The sequence below is a fragment of the Nestor notabilis genome, unplaced genomic scaffold, assembly GCF_000696875.1.
Source record: "Nestor notabilis isolate BGI_N333 unplaced genomic scaffold, ASM69687v1 scaffold8032, whole genome shotgun sequence".
In the NCBI taxonomy this organism is placed as follows: Eukaryota; Metazoa; Chordata; class Aves; order Psittaciformes; family Psittacidae; genus Nestor; species Nestor notabilis.
In genome coordinates this window covers 51,068-68,355 of record NW_009916952.1, presented here as the reverse complement: position 1 = coordinate 68,355, position 17,288 = coordinate 51,068, and the positions used below count along the sequence as shown (strand labels likewise).

The window sequence follows — 17,288 nt, the reverse complement described above, 5'->3', positions numbered from 1 at the left end:
ACAAGGTAGTGTTTTCTTTGAAGCAGTTGGTAATAAGAAACACTTAAAAAATTTTCTAAGTCAAGTGTTAGCTTGAATTTAAATTCAAATATTCCCCAAGTGAAGCAGCAGCGCATAAGTGTTTGTTTTACAGGAAAATCAGACATGTTTGTGGTGACTTTCATTTGTAATGATTCATATCCTGGAGAGCTTAAGTTTGTGCGTGAAGAGATAAACAGCGTGCTGAAAATCCACGATACTTTCTTTGAGTTTCACACAGCACTGGCCTGTGCTCCTGCTCCTGTAGACTGTCAGGTTACAGGTAAGTACTTGGAATTTGGGTGGGCTTTGTCCAACAAATGTTGGAAGGATTAATTGAACAGCAGGGAGAAGGAGTTTGTGAATACTTCTTGTAGAGATATTTATAAGACTTGAAGTCTTCATAAAAGTTTTAGAGAGGAAGAGGAGGTAAGTTGTTTGAAGAAGGCTTAATTTATGAAGATAGACAAGCTAATGTGGAACATAGTGGTATATACAAGAAAGCTGATAATTGCTTTGAAAACCTTTAGTCCTTGTCATGACTGGGTGCTGCTTCAGCCCAGCTCTTAAGAAAATGAATTAATTTAGTACTGGTCTCTGGAAAAACGTACCTGTGAATTGTGGAGTAGTTTACTTAAAGGAATTAACTGTCAGGGGAACTCTGTTCTGTATTGGGTGTAGTGTCATGGGATTTGTTGTTTTGTTTTGGTTTTTTTTTTTATGGCAACAGAGCCTTCTCCCAATGGATATCTAATGTGATTCTGAAAATTATTTTGTATTATGTTTATTCATCAGTGAAACTTGTATCATTTCAAGCCCAGTATCTAATAGGTTGTCTTTGAGCTTCTTAGATGTACCACATCTTTTTCAGATGCTGCTGGCAATGAGTATGACTTAAGTGACTTGAGCAGGGAGGGTGAGCCATGGGTTGCTATAGACACTTCAAAGGAAGCAAAGAAGCGAACGTTTTTCTTGAATGTCTGCAAGCCTTTATCCTATGTGCCTGGATGCCCTGGTAAGCCAAGTGGCAAGCATTTTTTAACTTGTGACTTCTGGTGCAAGACCTTATATGTAGAATGATATCCCTGGTTATTTTAGTAGGATTTCTTGAATCCTGCCTGTTCAGTCACTGAACTTGCATATGCCTAGGGTGGGGTATGTCAAGGGTATAATAAACAGACTTCCTTGAACTCAGATCAGTCTTACTGCTCATCAGGACTCTTGTATTGAGATGTGTGGGAATGCATTTTGGGAAAATGCATTGAAGGCAGTAATTGCCAGTATCTTTTATTATTTTTGAAGAAAGGAAAATTAAATATTGTTGAAGCCTTTTAACTGAATGATGCCATAGTGGGAAACTTATGCCATGTCTTATTGCACTTTTAGCCAGTTCGATTTATTTAACCTGTTTTGATTTATCTAACCTCTTTTATCAGTCAGGGAGCAGACAAGTTAGTGCAGTTTTAAAGATTTCATTGAATGTAAGACAGTAACTTTTTCTATTCCTCAAAGGCTTTATACACACAATGTCTCTAATCATATTTATGAAAATAGTTCTGTTTTCTGCTTCAGGAATTTGAGATAGTCTGCTTTAATGCTCAAAGCTCTCTTAGAGCTACTCCATTAATGTTATTTTACAATGAAGTTATCTCTAGTTGTCAAAAGCTTTGAACTCAAAATAGGCTTTTTCTTCTTCCTGTAGGTGGTGCCATAGGATCTTGTGTGAAATACACTGATAAAAGCAAGAACCTCGGAGTCATACAGATAAACCCACAGGCTGCTACTGATGGGTCATTAAGCATTATCTACTTGAATGGTGACACATGCAAAGATAAGCAGCGTTATTCTACACGTATAATCTTCCAGTGTGATCAGACAATGGTAATTTTCTTTGCCCATTACTATTTAATTACGAATTTATAGCTTGGACTTACCATAACAAGATGGACAGTATTCATTCCTCTTGAAATGGAGAGGCTGGTTCCAGAAAGTAATATCTTCTATACAGGCTTTTCCCTTGTCTCTCCTTACAACTGCTTTCTTGAGCCTGTAGAACAACAGTGAACTCTATTGTGATATCCTGTGAGACACCAAAAGCAGCTCTTTGCTGAAAATGAGTACTGAAATTTGATAATGGAGGTCTTAGATTCTGCAACTGCAATAAAAAAGGATTCTGCATGTATGTTTTGACACATGCAATGAAATTGTTAGTAAGTCTCCTTCACATGACTCTTTTCTCTAGGGATCACCAGTGTTGGAGCAAGAGAATGACTGTGAGTTTGTGTTTGTTTGGAGGACCTTGGCAGCATGTCCTGTTCACAAAGCAGAAGGTAAGTGTAGTTATTTGAGCTTTAAAAAAATCAAACAAATCTGCGCAAGAAAGAAACACATAGTGAAGTTATGTTTGTTTCTTGCTCTGTGAATCTTTCTGTAAAAGGTGCTGGCTTGTGGAGGGGTGTTTCTTTTGAGCTTTAAGCCAACTAAGAGTCACATCTAACATTAAAAGTACAATTGAGGCAAATGTACTTCCCTGTCTAAGGAAAGAAGATAAAGTAATAATGCTGTTTCTGACAAATCATAGTACTACGTTGTTAAATCACAGGCAGACTTGCTAGTGTCTTGTAAATCTTAAAGTATCAGGTTTCATGATAATGCAGTTGATTCTGTGCCTGGCAAGTCATTCCATGTCCCTCATGGAGGACTAGAAGCTATACTGTAAACTTGACCCTTGTTATACAGTGTGGGAGAGATCAGTGGGTAGAGTATCGGAGCCGACAGTTGGCTCTAGGACACGTAAGAAGGAATCACAGGTTCTAGTTCTGGTATTTAGTTGGCTTTTAGATGGGAAGTTGAGTGTGTAGGTATCCTCTCTGCCCTTGCAGGCTTTGTTTTGCAACTTGTTATGTTGCAATGCCTTGTAAAACATCCAAACATTCTGCAAAGGGTCTGTTGCAACAGTACTACATGTTATTGAAACTGCCAGTGATCTCATGCGGCATGAGTAATATTTACAAGCTACAGCACGCATTTACTGTGCAGGACACTGGTGACAGGAGTTGTGGTTCTGAAGGGAGGGAAACTGAGGTCTTTAACTCGGTACCAATTCGTTGGATGATTGAGGGGAGCGTAACAATCATGTAAAACAATCTGATTTATTTTTTTCTTAAATTTTTCTTAAAACTTCAGATATTGAGCAAAGGGTCACTTCAAAGCTGAGGACTTGATCAGCAGCAAAGTTGCTGTTGTTTATCAGCTGATTGGACTCCTGAAACTAGAATTTTCCCAAACTTTTTCTGTATACATCTTGGTAGACCCATAGCTATAATTTCCTATGATCAGCTATTTCCTAACTCGGCAAACTTCATAGCTGTTAAAAGAAGATACAAGACTGACATCTAGAACAACTTTTGCTTTGGCCTTGTGACCTTGCTGTTCTTTCCAAATAATTCAGCAAGTGCTGGACTTAGTGTGTCTGGTTCTGTACTTAACCTTCAGCATGGCTGAAGGAAGAACCTGTGAGGCCACTTTGAGGTTTCTGAACTAGTCTGACTTGCATTTTGCTTTAGTGGTGGTTATAAAAGAAACGTTCCATTTATATCTTGCTCTCATAGTTGTAGGTACTGGTGACTTCCTGAAACGAGCTGCTTAGCTGGACTAAAATGGTTTTTCACTGTCACTGCCCTAAAGTGCCAGCTACTCATTTTTGTGGCCTTGTTTGTGGCAGTAAGCCTTAATTGTCCTAAGGCATAGCTTATACATAATCTTTATTAAATATAATAATAATAATCATAATGTTGATTAAATTCTTAACTTTTCCTTAAAGGAGAGAATTGCCAGGTGAAAGATCCAAGGTATGGTCATGTTTATAACCTGAAGCCACTTTCCAATAAAGACATAAAAGTGAGTACAGATGAGTATGACTACTACTTCAGAGTTTGTGGAGAAATAACAGAACCTTGCGAACTAGAGGCTCACAATGTGTCATCGTGTCAAGTAAAGAAGATGGACAATGCTTTCAGAAAAGTAGCAGGTATAGCACTTGATTAGAAGGAACTTGGAGAATAGGAAGATGAATCAGGGTGTCACTGAAGCCTACTGTGACACGAGAGGGGTTCTTGCTAATCTTGTACATCTTGTGAGATAAGGCACCCTATCACTTTTGCTGCTTTTGCAAATGAAATGGCATGTACATGGCTATCTTGACGTGCAACTAGGAATGTGCTCAACCTTGCTGTACTGGAGTAGTATTCATACAATAACTAGGTCATGAAGTCAACTAGGAAGGTTGAGGTCTTTCTATCAGTACTTTCTTGTGCATGTTGTTGCTGTCTCTGTAACCCTGTTGCCAGAGGCATTACTGCAGTCATGTATTTACTGGATTAGCTGTTTACATTTCTCAACTCTTTGCTTCTAGGCTTGTTTACAGAAAAACTGACTTTCAAAAATGGTTTAATAATGATTAATTACACCAATGGAGAAAAATGTCATAAAATATATGAACGATCAACTGCCATATTATTCTATTGTGACAAGACTACATCTGAGGTTAGTTTCAGAACATATGCTTCCTGTTTGTAATGTCTTCCAGAGTTGTCCTTTACTTAATGTGTGGAAGGGTAAGGTGAACATGGACCTAGCTTCCCTCAAGGACTGCCTAATCATTTACAGATTAGACAGGAGATTGAAAGGTCCTGGGAAGTAATAAAAAATGAGGAATGTTTTAAATTTTCTATTTGTACCTTTGTCATGCCTCAGGAAAGTCAGGTCATGTTATTCCTTTAAGGGATGATTCCCATGAGCAAAGCTCTTGGAGAAATTGGCAGGGGATGTTCTCCGAGAAATAGCAGCTGTTTCTTTGTAAGAAATGAAAGGTAGGAGGATGAATCCACAGGAAAGCAGGTATTACATGGCCTGACCAAATTAAGCTGGTTACTTACTTATAGCATCTCTCTCTGTAGTTCTTCCTGTTCTTACACAGTGGTGCCTAGAGTTACTTTTGATCTTCCCCTTATTTCATGAAGGAGGCAGAAGCTCCTAATGGCTGTCCTTTATCAGAAGTGTGCATGTGGATAAACTCTGGTTTGGGAGAAGCATGCTTTCAGCTGGTCAGAGATGTTGTGTGTCTCAAGATAATATGTAAACACAAGTTTCTGGGTCTTCTGAAGCAAGACAGACATTCTGGTAGCTTGAGTGTGTCTAAATGGGAAAGTAAATTCATTTTTATATTGTTCTTTCAGCCTGTATTTTTGAAGGAAACTCCGGATTGCACCTACATGTTTGAATGGCATACTCAGTATGCTTGCCCACCTGTTAAATCTACTGAGTGCTCCTACAAGTAAGTTGTTTCACAAACTGAAAATGGAGCTGTATGATGTCAGAAGCAAATACAGCCTTATTGCAACTCTGCCAATACTGCCACTTTAGCTATTATGTTTTGACTTGGTCAGTAAACAGCTAATGTGGCTTTTTATGCCAATGCAATGTATTTTTAGTGACTTTTGCAATTTCTACTTCCTAAAACTAATTTCACTACAGAATAATACTTTCTTTGAGCTTCTTCTGGGGAATAAGCTTGGTATCAAAGTGAACTGTTTGGTATGCAGTTATGGATGGTTGAACTCTGAGTATGTTAGGTTGTTTTAAGTGTCTAGTTACAATTTAATTATAGCTAATTTAAACAAGAATACAATTGCTATCTGTTGGCAACTTTGACCTACCAAAGCTCCAGTAAAAAGGCCACTTATTTCTGGCAACCAAGTATGAGCTCATTAAGATTTGATAAGTGGGATCAAATGTGGCTAATAATTGGCCTGGAGTCTTAACGTCTGGCACCATGATAGGTTTCTAAGCTAAGGTGAAACAATCCACTTTGGCTGTGCATCTATGCTTGCCATGCACTGAAAGCCTGCATGCTACCATGAAAAGTCAGAATTACTCTTGCACCGGCTTGAAGGCTGTGTGCTCATGGACAGTTACTGTGGGGATGGCTGGTGCATGATATATCTCTGTATTGGACAGGTTTGTAGGGAGCAATGAGTCTGGTACATAATTCTTTTCCAGCATGGCACTCTGCTTAGAGTTATTAGGTTAAAAACTGCTGTAGTAACTTAAGAATTGTAGCTTACAATTACTTGACGTCTTTTTAAATGTCTCTTAATTTGAATCCTTTGTCTTTCTTACAGGGATGATGAAGGAAACTTCTATGACTTTTCATCTCTGACACGGCATAGAGAGAATTGGGAGGCAATTGCTCTGTCTGCTACTGTACAGAAGTACTATATTAATGTCTGCAAGCCCTTAGTGCCATATGGTGCTGCACGTAAGAGCAAAACAAAAAACATATTCTTGCTGTAGCCAGGGGAGGCAAGTGGTAGGACAGTACTGTTCAGAGTGAAAAATTCAGAGAGGAGTATGTGGTGTAATTTCAGCACCAGAGGGAAGGGCACACTGTGGGCCTGATTTCCAGCTGCTTGGCAGATGAGATTCACTAGCAGGTCTTACCTTTTCTTGATAACATCAGCACTTAGCTCTTCCGTTCTTACCCTAAGCCTGCTATACCTCTTAAAAATTAAAACAATCTTTTGGTGCAAGATGTTAACTTCAGAATTTTCTCTATAGCACTGTCTCACTGACTGTACAATTCGTGCAGTGGAAAACCAGGTAACGGATCGTAGCCTTTACCCTGTGTAGTAGTCGGCTGCCCCGGTAGTAGCTGCAACTACTTTCTGCGTGACCTTGAGTCAAGTGAGACAGTTGCTGCTACTTGTGATTTTGGGGGGAAAAAGCCATTCCAAATAGTATGCTTCGGACAGTGGCTTGGAGACAGATCAGCCATGACGTACCTGAGAGCAGAGTAGTGGAGTTTTATTCCAGGCATGTAAGCCTTAATAACATTTGGAGTAATAACACAGGTTTTGTTCATCTGTATAGGTTCCTGTCCTTCTGATGCTGCTGCCTCCCTCATGGAAGGTGCAAAATGTACAAGTCTCGGGGAGGTGGCTGATGGTCCCCGGTGGGAAAATGGCATTTCTATTCTGAAATATATTAATGGGGAGCAGTGTCCAGATAAAATTCGCAGGAAAACAACAATATTGCGCCTCAAGTGTGATGAAAGCAAAATTGTAAGTGGGCTGTTCTTGGCAGGGTTTTGTGTTTTCATGAGTTGTTCGTGCCACTGTATGTGTATGGAGAATGGTGGGCAGTTCTTAATCCTTCCCTAATAGCCTGTAGGTGATGAGAGCCAGTCTTGTAGGTGGAATGGCTTATACGTACATAAACTTTAAACTAAGCAGTTTTTAAGAGATCTTTTGTACAATCTGCTAGCACACATTTTATCTGCAATAGCTTCACATTTTTTGTGTTGAAGATGAATATATTGTAGATTGTGAAGTGTTTCAAGTAGTAAATAATGCTACTGACTGTGTAGTTCTTAATTCTTGCACACTTGTAATGCCTTGCTATTAAGTATCTTTTGTTTGGTGAAATGTCTTACCATCACCTTCTAGGTTTTCTGTTGCCCAGCTAGGCTGCTTTTAGCTCTCATCTCACCAATTTTTTGCTCCTGATAATGGTTCTGTACTGTTGTGTATTTGGAATAGTCATAGTTAAACACTCTGTCCTTGGATAAATTCACTGGACCACGATGGTGTGTTAAGTCCTAAGACTGGCATTTCAATTGAGCTCACTTACAGGCATTGGGGTTTAGCACTGTGCCATGAAATCTTACGCTATCTCTCTGTAGAGATATCCCTCTTTCCACTGTTTCACGTTCAGGAGTCAAAGCCAGAACTTATAACAGCCATTGAAGATTGTGAATATACCTTCTTATGGTTCACTGCTGCTGCGTGTCCTCTTAAAAGCAATGTGCAAAATGACTGCCGGGTAACCAATCCTGCAACAGGTAAGGAGGAGGCCTCAGGAGTTTGTATGTGGAAGATGCTGCTGGAGGCAGCGCTACTGCGCTTGTATTCCTGAGGGAATTCTTTAGAAAAGGGCAGTGTGGCACATCCTCTGGATGGTGTCTAACAAGCTTAGTAGGGGGTAGAGATATCATATAAGGTACTGCAGTGTCCCTTGGAACATAAATAATCTATAGTTCTGAAACTAGCTTTACCTCTATTAATATGAATTAGTAACTGTTTGCCTTTTTAGGCTAGCAGGCACATAGAGGCTGGTTGACCTTCCTACTAAATTAAGTTACTGAAAGCTTTTAATACAAAGAAATGTCTTTATTTTGTATCTGGGGTGTGTGTGTGAAAAAATAATTAAATTTATTCCCTGATCTGCCTACAGGCCACCTCTTTGATTTGACATCACTAAAGCGAGAATCTGGCTATACTATCACTGATTCACACAACAGAAAAATCAAGTTGAACATTTGTGCTGAAGCTAAAAGTTCATGTGCTAATGGAGCTGGTAAGCATCTTATCCCCTCTCATGCTGTAATCGCTGACTATAGGATACCCAAACGAAATACGTACGCTCAAGTTTACAGTAAAATGTGAGGAGCACGTTTTACTTCATGTGTGGAAGTAGTGAAGTGTGACTGAATTGGCTAGGGGAAGATCCTAAAACTGTTTTAAGAAATGAAGCAATGCATTCCTATCAAATTCCTAGGCTTGTATGGGCTCACTTCCAGCCCAATCCCTTTAGGTCTGAATGGGTGGGTATTCCTTTGAACATGAGTGCTGGAGTGTAGATGTTTCTACTGCACCTCTTAACTGTTGTGAAAAGGAAGAAGTTACAAGCTTCCAGCTAGAGTAAGCTGAACACAAAAATTGCTCTATGGTGACATATTGATGTTACGTGTCTGCACTTCAAACCCTTGCCAACCCTCTTTCTAGCTTTCTGTTCTGTTTTGGATGCTTCTAAAATACCAGCAGTTAACCTGTATTTTAAGCTGCTTATTAGCAGACTGAATTGTTAGCTCTTCTTTCAAACTGATGAAATAATATTTAGGCATCTTAAATGCTAAAATAGCAGTATTGCTTGTGAATCAAAAAATATTTTTATGTAGTTAGAAGGAAATACTAGATTGATTTGGTTGTTAAGTGGCATCTTAATAAAATGATATATAATCTGGCTGACATTTTGTGTTAATCCCTTTGTTTTCAGAGAAGTGGTAACCAAACATTCTGCTCTGTAATTGCTTGAATGTGTATAGATGCAGTACATTCTGCTGGTTAATGAAGTATTAAAGACAATATTTGGTGTTTGTTTTAATGTAGTTCAGCTCAGTTTGACTGCAGCTCCAGATGGTTTTGAAAACATTTCTCTCTCATAGGAAAATTAAAGTGAAACTAAAATGCCGAGTTGCCTGCTGTTTATGTTGTAAGGTGCAGTTTTGAAAGGCAGTTATATCAGACTTGATTTGTTTCCTCATTTTTCTTTTTTATTCTTTAGCTGTCTGTATTTCTGGTGGTACAAAACCAATTAATGCTGGAAAACTAAATAAAACTTTAACTTATGAAGATCAAGTGGTAAAGCTTGTCTATGAAGATGGAGATCCTTGCCCTGCAGACCCTGAACTGAAGCATAAAAGCTATTTAAGCTTTGTATGCAAGTCTGATGTTGGAGATGACAGCCGGCCTGTTTTTCTGTCTTTTGATGAGCAGACATGCACTAGTTACTTCTCTTGGCATACCTCCTTGGCTTGTGAGGAAGAGGTAAAAATTACTTCTGTGGGACTGAATTTCAGGGGAGAGGGAAGGCATAATAGCAGTATGTCTTTTAAATTCCTTGAGGGACAGGTCTCTTCCTGTAGTACAGAACCTAAGTTCATGTAGAAGTTCTCAAATACTTTTCTTAGTGACTTGGTCTGCAGGGATGAACAATACTTGGCAAAATTCTGGTCCACGTGGTGAGCCAAGTTGAAACTTTAACACTTCAGAATAACCCCTCTGTGGAACCTACTCATCTGCTTTTCTGTACAGTTCAAATGGAAGCCATAGGGCATCTTCTTGGGAATTGATGGTTAAGATCTTCCGATGCAACAGGCTAGCAGAGCTTAAGTCAAGTTGAGGATGGATAGCATCTCTCTGTATGAGGATAGTATTTGTTTTAAAGCAAGTGACTAGAGGCTAGGTAAGTGTATGCTCAGTTTACTTAATGCAAAAACTGATAGCTTCATAGGATGAATTTAGGATCTGGCTTGGCTGTATAACACATGCTGTAATGATGTGATTTGGTCAGCTCTAGATGGACTGGTGTGCCAGACAGTACTTTGAGCTAGTCTCACTTTAGTTAATTTTAGCTACTTAGACTGTTACCAGTGTTGGATACACAGAGTAAAAACCAGCAATAGGAATAGAAAGCTAAACGAGCTATAGGGTGAATTCAGATCTTTTCTTAACACCTAAGCATTGCCTTTTGTGAATCTGCCTAATCACTCTTTTTCTGCCTTGTTACTTCTAGTGTGACCATCATTCTCTGAGACAAGTTTTTTTTCCTCCTCATTGCAGTCTCAATACTACCATAGCTCTTGCTTTTGTTTATGAAAACATTTTCCATTTTATTTTCCCTGACAGGAACTGTCATGTGTCCCCTCCTTCTTTTGTAAGAGTTCTGCTATGCATAGCTCTGGTTTCCTCTTCAGTAGTATGTACCATACTGCAAAACAAATTACAGTGCCTAAATTTTCTAGCCTGTTAACCCTGTTTGGTGATCACTTTTCATGGTGTATCCGCAGTGACCCTTGCTACTTCAGCATGGTGATAGCTAGGTAGCAGTGATGATTATTTGTCCTGAAATTAAATGGTAGTTTTGTTAGTTGCTTCTTATCTAATACCTGAACAAGAACAGACTTCCTGAATTCCAGGTAGGCTGTCAGTAAGCTTATGCACTTCAAGAATTCATGAAACAGGTTCCGAGGCAATGCAGTGCTCACTCAAGCCATGAACTTGCAATACAGTAACTTTATATTGTTCTAACCATGTAAAGTTTATTGGAGGTGGTCCAATGATGTGTGAGAGATGAGGAGATAAAGGAAAGAACTGTAGGATCTACTAGTCTTATGAGGATGTAGTAACTATGTATGCTGCAGTATGCATGTCAGAACTTTACGTCTTAATATTCTTCTGATATGGATTGAATTCCATAAGAATGTTTGAGGATTTTCATACGCAGCTTGTAGGTGCTTAGTATCTGTAGACAAACAAAATTGTAACAAATGCTGGTTTACATAAATCAAATTCGAAGCTTTTAAATGCAGCCAAACTTCTGGCCCTATGAAGCACAGGATATTTGTCAATGAATCAAAGCAAGTAATTAAAGAATAAGGGAAAAAAAATATGCTTTCTTGTAGGTGAAGTGCTCAGTATTGAATGGCAGTTCCATTATTGACCTGTCTCCTCTGATCCATCGCACTGGATATTATGAAGCATTTGTGGATGAAGATACAACTGCTGCTTCTCCAGACTTCTACATTAACATTTGTGAGCCTCTCAATCCTATCAAAGATGTCAATTGTCCACCTGGAGCAGCTGTTTGCATGGTTCCTGTTAATGAATCGCCAATAGTAAGTATGATACCTGGAATCACTGAAAGGTGCATTTTCCTGCTAATTTGAAACAGTATCCCTGCCTAGAGACCTGATTTGAACCAGAAGCTTGACAACAGGTTAAAGAAATGGAATACAAAATTAAAATCTATCCTGTAAAATTCCCTTTCATCACTTCTTCCCAGGAAGAAGTATTTTCCTATCCTGAACACCAGTGCCATTGGGTGTCAGAAGATTCCATACAGTGACAAATATGAAAAATTACTAGAGATTTTTTTTCCCCCACTTAGTGCTGTGTGCCATATACGGAGACTGGGAAGCAGAATGCTTCTTAGTCTGTTGTTCTTTGGCACAGAAATGGCGTGCTTGATTCTGTGGTAGCCTGTTGCGATATGAAGCAGGATGTGTCCTAGCATGCTCCAGAATGGATTTAGTACTTACATGAGAACACTTGGTAGCTTCATGAATAGCAAGCCCATGACAGAATATTGGTTAACTTCTCTGTGTTATTACCTAGAGAGATGGAGGCTCTTACCTTTTGAGATCTTGCTCATGAGCTGTAGAAGGTGCATATAAAAAGTTGAGATGGTTTTTCAGGAACTTCCGCATTGGTCTAGGGACCTTACTCTGTCGTTAATACTATGCGATTTTTAAGTGATGTGTTGGTATTTTGGCACAATGATTTAAAGAAGAATCTACCTGTGAGATGCAGAACTTCCTTGGCTTTTGTCAAGCTTAATCAAAATTTTGAACTGCTCAACTTACGTTTTATTAGAATTGAAATGTAACAACTGTCCTTTGAGTATAGAATGCAGTTTTCAAAAATGCAATACTTGTGCTCCCGTGTAAACCAAACAGATGAATCTGAATTGATCTGAATCTCTGAGCTGATCTGCAATCTATGTGTCCCCCACTATGTCTCTTAATCCATATTTTCACTTGTGTAGGATATTGGTCGTGTTACTGAACCTCCCAAGTTAAATGAGGCAGTAAATGAAGTTTACATCACTTACAACAGCACTACTCCTTGTCAGATAAACAACAAAATGAACTATACTTCTCTTATTGTATTTCACTGCAGCCAAGGAACTAGTCTGGTAAGACATCTATTGAAATAGTTTTGATACTGAAATGCAATGGGAATTGGGTAATAACCAGTGCTAGCTTTGTTTAAATCAAGGATTTGTTTCTAGCATCTAAGGATAGGCTTGTTTCAACAAGGAATATAGTTAGTATATGTATTCTTCATACTTTAACACTTAGTATTTATCTTGTTAACCAGGTAAAATTTCATAGAGTGCATGAACTCTAGGCTTGGCAGTAACAAATTCTGACGGTTTCAAGGATCAGATTCCACTGAAGTAATGTAGTGATAACTTATTGCTGGCATTAAACTAATGCTGTGTTGCACCTTGTCTAGGTCCAAAAGCTTGTACTTATACCACAAGCTAACACAAGACCCAGTGTAACTGTTTGTAAAGCTATTATTACTGTGAAATATTTTCCTTATGTTGTAACCCTTTCCATAATCATATACAGCTATAAAAATTTGCATTTAGATACTTATGTTTTTCTTTTGTGATGACACTTGAATACTAACTTGAGGTTGAATGGTGGTGTGACTCTAACACTTCTTAAATTTTCTGAAGGCTGTAGCAAACTGTAGAGAAGCAGTTACGTATGATGATTGACAAACTAGAGCTTGTTGATGATACTCAGTGGAACCACTTTCTGTCAACATGGGGTGTGAGCTAAAGCTTGAGGCAGCTCTGAATATTATACAGTCCATACTCATTTTTATTTAGAAGGTAACAAAGGAAATAGCATTTCTTTCTAAACCTCAGGTCAGTGAATGTAATGTTCTCTACCATGGAGAAACACGGTGCGCTCACGCTTTTTTGCTGCTTGCAACCAAGTTGAACATCCAAATTTTGACACTAATTAATAAGAAAGCTTGTGTACTTCAATGACTGCTTTGATTGTTGTCTGGAAGTAGGTAGAATGTGCTTCACTTGTAGCTTTTTTGGTACTGGTTGTAATATGAAGGCATGGTGTTTGTCTTACTGTCAGTGTAGTCTAGCCTTGGTAGTAACCGAGGTTAACTGCTGCAGGGCAGGGGGATGCAGAAAGAATAACAAACTTTCCAAAAATGAAACCTAATGTATCTTGCTGTGTTCTTTGGTAACAGGACAAGCCAAAGATGATAAGGAAACTTGACTGCAGTTTTGTATTTGAGTGGGAAACTCCAGTTGTGTGTCCAGATAAAGTGAAAACTTTAGGTTGCTCTGTGACTGATGAACAGCTACACTATACTTTTAACCTAACCAGCCTTTCTGGAAGATCATTTGAGGTAATCCCTTCTGATGGTGTGATTTCACTCCCCCCACCCTTAATTGCTCATTGCTATCAACATTTTAAATCTGAGTAGTGGTTTTTATTAAGCATCCTGGGGTGCAAGAGGAGACTGAAGCATGTGCTACAGGTGTAGCCAGTGCTGATATTTGTTTGGCCTCTGACAGGGAATAATATTTGAGCAATAACATTAGGGTTTTAATGTTTTTTTTTTTTTGAGAGTGAAATTCACGGGTATATTTACAGAGAAAGGAAGGAGAAATCTTCACCCGTGGCAGAATCCTGAATATGAAAACAAGTCTGCTGCACAGACTATATCCTTGGTCCTGTGGGTGTACTTTATCTGCAGTTTTGCTATACTGAGGAAGGCCAGACTTGCAAAATTAGCATTATGCAAGTACTGCATGATACTTGGTTTATAAAGCATTTGGGTGATTCTTTGTAAGTATTGACTATAGGCTCTAAGGCAGCCTTGTTTATGATGCTTCTGGATGTCCACACAGGTATTTTCTGGATCCAACAGTTACCATGTTGGCGTGTGTAGTAAGGCAGCAGACTTGCCCCAGGGAAAATGCAATGATGGGGCAGTGTGTCTGACATCTGAAAGTGGTACTTCATCCTTTGGAAATGTGAAGGAAATGAAAATGGACTATAGCCACCAGGACGAAACAGTCATCTTGCAGTATACTGGGGGTGATCGGTGCCCTCCAGGTGAGATTGAAGCGGGCCCATTCTTTATGTAAAAACTTGTCAGCTTTTTTACCCTTAAAATGTGAGGGTTTGTTGTGATAGGTGGGAATCCACATGGATTTTGCATATGTTAATAGAAACGTGTAGTTTTGTTATAGCTTAGTATGGTATATGTGATTTAATGTAATGTGTCAACTGGAAGAGAGTGTGCAGCTTTTCCGTAAGGATTATCATAGCTTATTTTATGCTACATCCTAGTTTTCTAATTGGGTTTAGGCTCAATGTTTCAGTATTTCTGTTGTCTGCCTATGACTTTTCTTTGGTATAGAAGTACCGGCTTTGGATATGGTCCTGAATATGAATATGCCTGCTATTCTATTGTATGTTAAGAGAATATACCTTTCCTTCTCAGTGACTGAAAATGGAGAGCTTTGTGTGTTCCCCTTCAAGTACAAAGGGAAGACCTATGAGAAGTGTATTACAGAAGAAAAGACTAGGCCGTGGTGTGCTACAACTGAAAACTACCAGAGAGATGGAAAGTGGGGCTTTTGTGGTAACGGTAAGAACTTCCTTTACTTCATGTGCAAGGATCTGAGCTAACACAGGGGGTTAGCCATTACCAGATTGGACAAAAGACTGCAGCACAATGGAAGTAAAGGGATGGGAGTGGGCCAGACAAGGAATCTGTGGGATAAACCTGACTTTACTTAAGTCAGTGAGCAGAATACTTTTGAAAAGTTCATGCCTTTAGATAATGAGCGTTCAAGTCATAAGTGATAACTCTGCTTTGACAGAGATCAGTCATTTTGGAAGGAACACTACCTTCTAAAAAGCATAAAAGCTAACCTAGGGAATAAAATTGCTAGGTAAAGCACTTGTGCCTCTTCACTAGCTGAAACAATACCTGATTAAAATTTTTGTTGATACTGTAAAATTGCTGCACTAAAATCAGTCCATGCCTGAAAGTCTCTTGCAAAGCGTTTTTAAATTTCCCCACCCCACCCCCAACCTTCCCCCCTTTATAGCAACTGCAAGAAGGGAATCTACTATTATCTTCACATGTGATGAAAATGCTGGTGTTGGGAGACCACACCTCCTGAGTGAGACACTTGGCTGTGCTGTCACATTTGAATGGGCGACTCGGGCTGTTTGTCCTCCCAAGAAGATGGAATGCAAGTTTGTCCAAAAACACAGAACTTATGACTTGAGAACGCTCTCCTCCCTGACGGGATCATGGATCTTTTTCCACAATGGGAACTCGTGAGTAATGAGCAACTCCCACGGAGCAGCTTGCTAATCAGTGCAGTTGAAATTGTATTGCGGCATAGGGCTTCTGTCTGGTCCCTGTTCAGAGTCTGTTTAAGTTTGCTAACAGTGTCTTGAAACTGTCACTGTGAATACAGACAAAAATAACACTGAATACAAACAAAACTTACCTGGAGAGAATGAATTGTTACTGTCTTCATCCTCACCCATTCCCTCGATTGGTAACCGTTTTCCAAGGATGAATAAATCTAAACTACAAGCTTTTTAAATGCTTTCTATTTAAACTGCTATCTTAACACAGTCATTTTGTAGCTTAAATGCAATTCTTCTTTTTTTTATTATTCTTAATCATGTTGAAGAAAAATCTTAATGGCTTAGTTGCTGTCTTTTGACTGAAGTGCGTAACTTGTTGTCTAAACTTCAGATAAGGCTTCCCCCGACCCTGATCCTCTAAGTATCAACTGAGAGGAAAATATGGAATGGCAGGAAGTCATCAACTGCTCCAGCTTACCCGCTCCAGTTAGCCAATAGAAATGAACTGGCAAGGATGAGAGCACCTAATTCTAAACTTACGATCAACTGTGGAGTAACAAAACTGCACCACCTTGCTACTGGTTCCTCTGTTTTATTAAAACTTAACTGTTACAACTCTGAAGAAGTGCTGAATTTAGGATAGTACTATAACCTTTATAACTGAAAAAAGAATTTGGGGCATTTCTTGACTCAGTTCCAGTTCCTAGTTTTGATGTAGGTCAGAAAGAACTAGTCAACTAATCTGGTAAATGATTAATTCTATTTTATTTATTGCAGAGAGTCATTCTCTTGAAAATGATAGAAGTAATCTGCTAAACCTTAGTGCATGCTTTATTCTGTCAGTTAATTTGAGTATTTAATTTCTTTTGAATTGGCTGGCTTCCCATGAGAATTCTAAAGTTTGCATCTCACTTTCTCAGTTTACATTAATTTTAAAGAAGTCTTGCCTATCATGTTTTGTATAGGTACTATGTGAACCTCTGTCAGAGGGTACATGAGGGACCCACAGGCTGCCCTGAAAGAGCCAGTATTTGCAAGAAAAGCGACAATGGAGATGTTCAAGTTCTTGGACTTGTTCATACACAGAAGCTGGATGTGACAGGTAAAGTTACTTTTGTTCCTGTAGAGAACTAGAGATGGTTAAATTGTACAACCTAGCTGTAGTGGTTCCTAAATTATGGTGAAGCCTTTATTTTGAAACATCTTTACTGGAGAAACTTCTGTTTAAAAACAAAACAAACCAACCAAACAAAAAAAGCCCCAAACCAAACAAACCAGTAATTGCTACTACTCAAACTTGAAAGTGGTGTTTAAGCCATGAGAAAACACTGAAGTAAATAAAGAGCATTGTCATTAAAGTTGTAATAAGTTAATTGTCCATCTGAACATCAGGAAACCGTTTTTCTCTTCCAGGTGATACGGTGTATGTTAG

The 17,288-nt window shown here is 38.9% G+C and overlaps 1 protein-coding gene across 1 annotated transcript in view; it reads left to right on the top strand.

Annotated features, from left to right (window-relative positions):
- IGF2R (insulin-like growth factor 2 receptor) overlaps window positions 1-17,288 on the top strand; it is a gene marked incomplete at its 5' end in the record, with an annotated part of 48,371 nt that overhangs the window by 23,193 nt on the left and 7,890 nt on the right. The window contains 19 exon segments of the mRNA XM_010024843.1: window positions 134-301; window positions 890-1,033; window positions 1,721-1,899; window positions 2,261-2,348; window positions 3,842-4,048; window positions 4,433-4,563; window positions 5,256-5,353; window positions 6,201-6,337; window positions 6,949-7,139; window positions 7,792-7,918; window positions 8,311-8,433; window positions 9,421-9,683; window positions 11,321-11,533; window positions 12,463-12,612; window positions 13,704-13,865; window positions 14,371-14,578; window positions 14,970-15,116; window positions 15,583-15,817; window positions 16,822-16,995. Coding sequence (XP_010023145.1) covers window positions 134-301; window positions 890-1,033; window positions 1,721-1,899; window positions 2,261-2,348; window positions 3,842-4,048; window positions 4,433-4,563; window positions 5,256-5,353; window positions 6,201-6,337; window positions 6,949-7,139; window positions 7,792-7,918; window positions 8,311-8,433; window positions 9,421-9,683; window positions 11,321-11,533; window positions 12,463-12,612; window positions 13,704-13,865; window positions 14,371-14,578; window positions 14,970-15,116; window positions 15,583-15,817; window positions 16,822-16,995 — 3,145 coding nt within the window.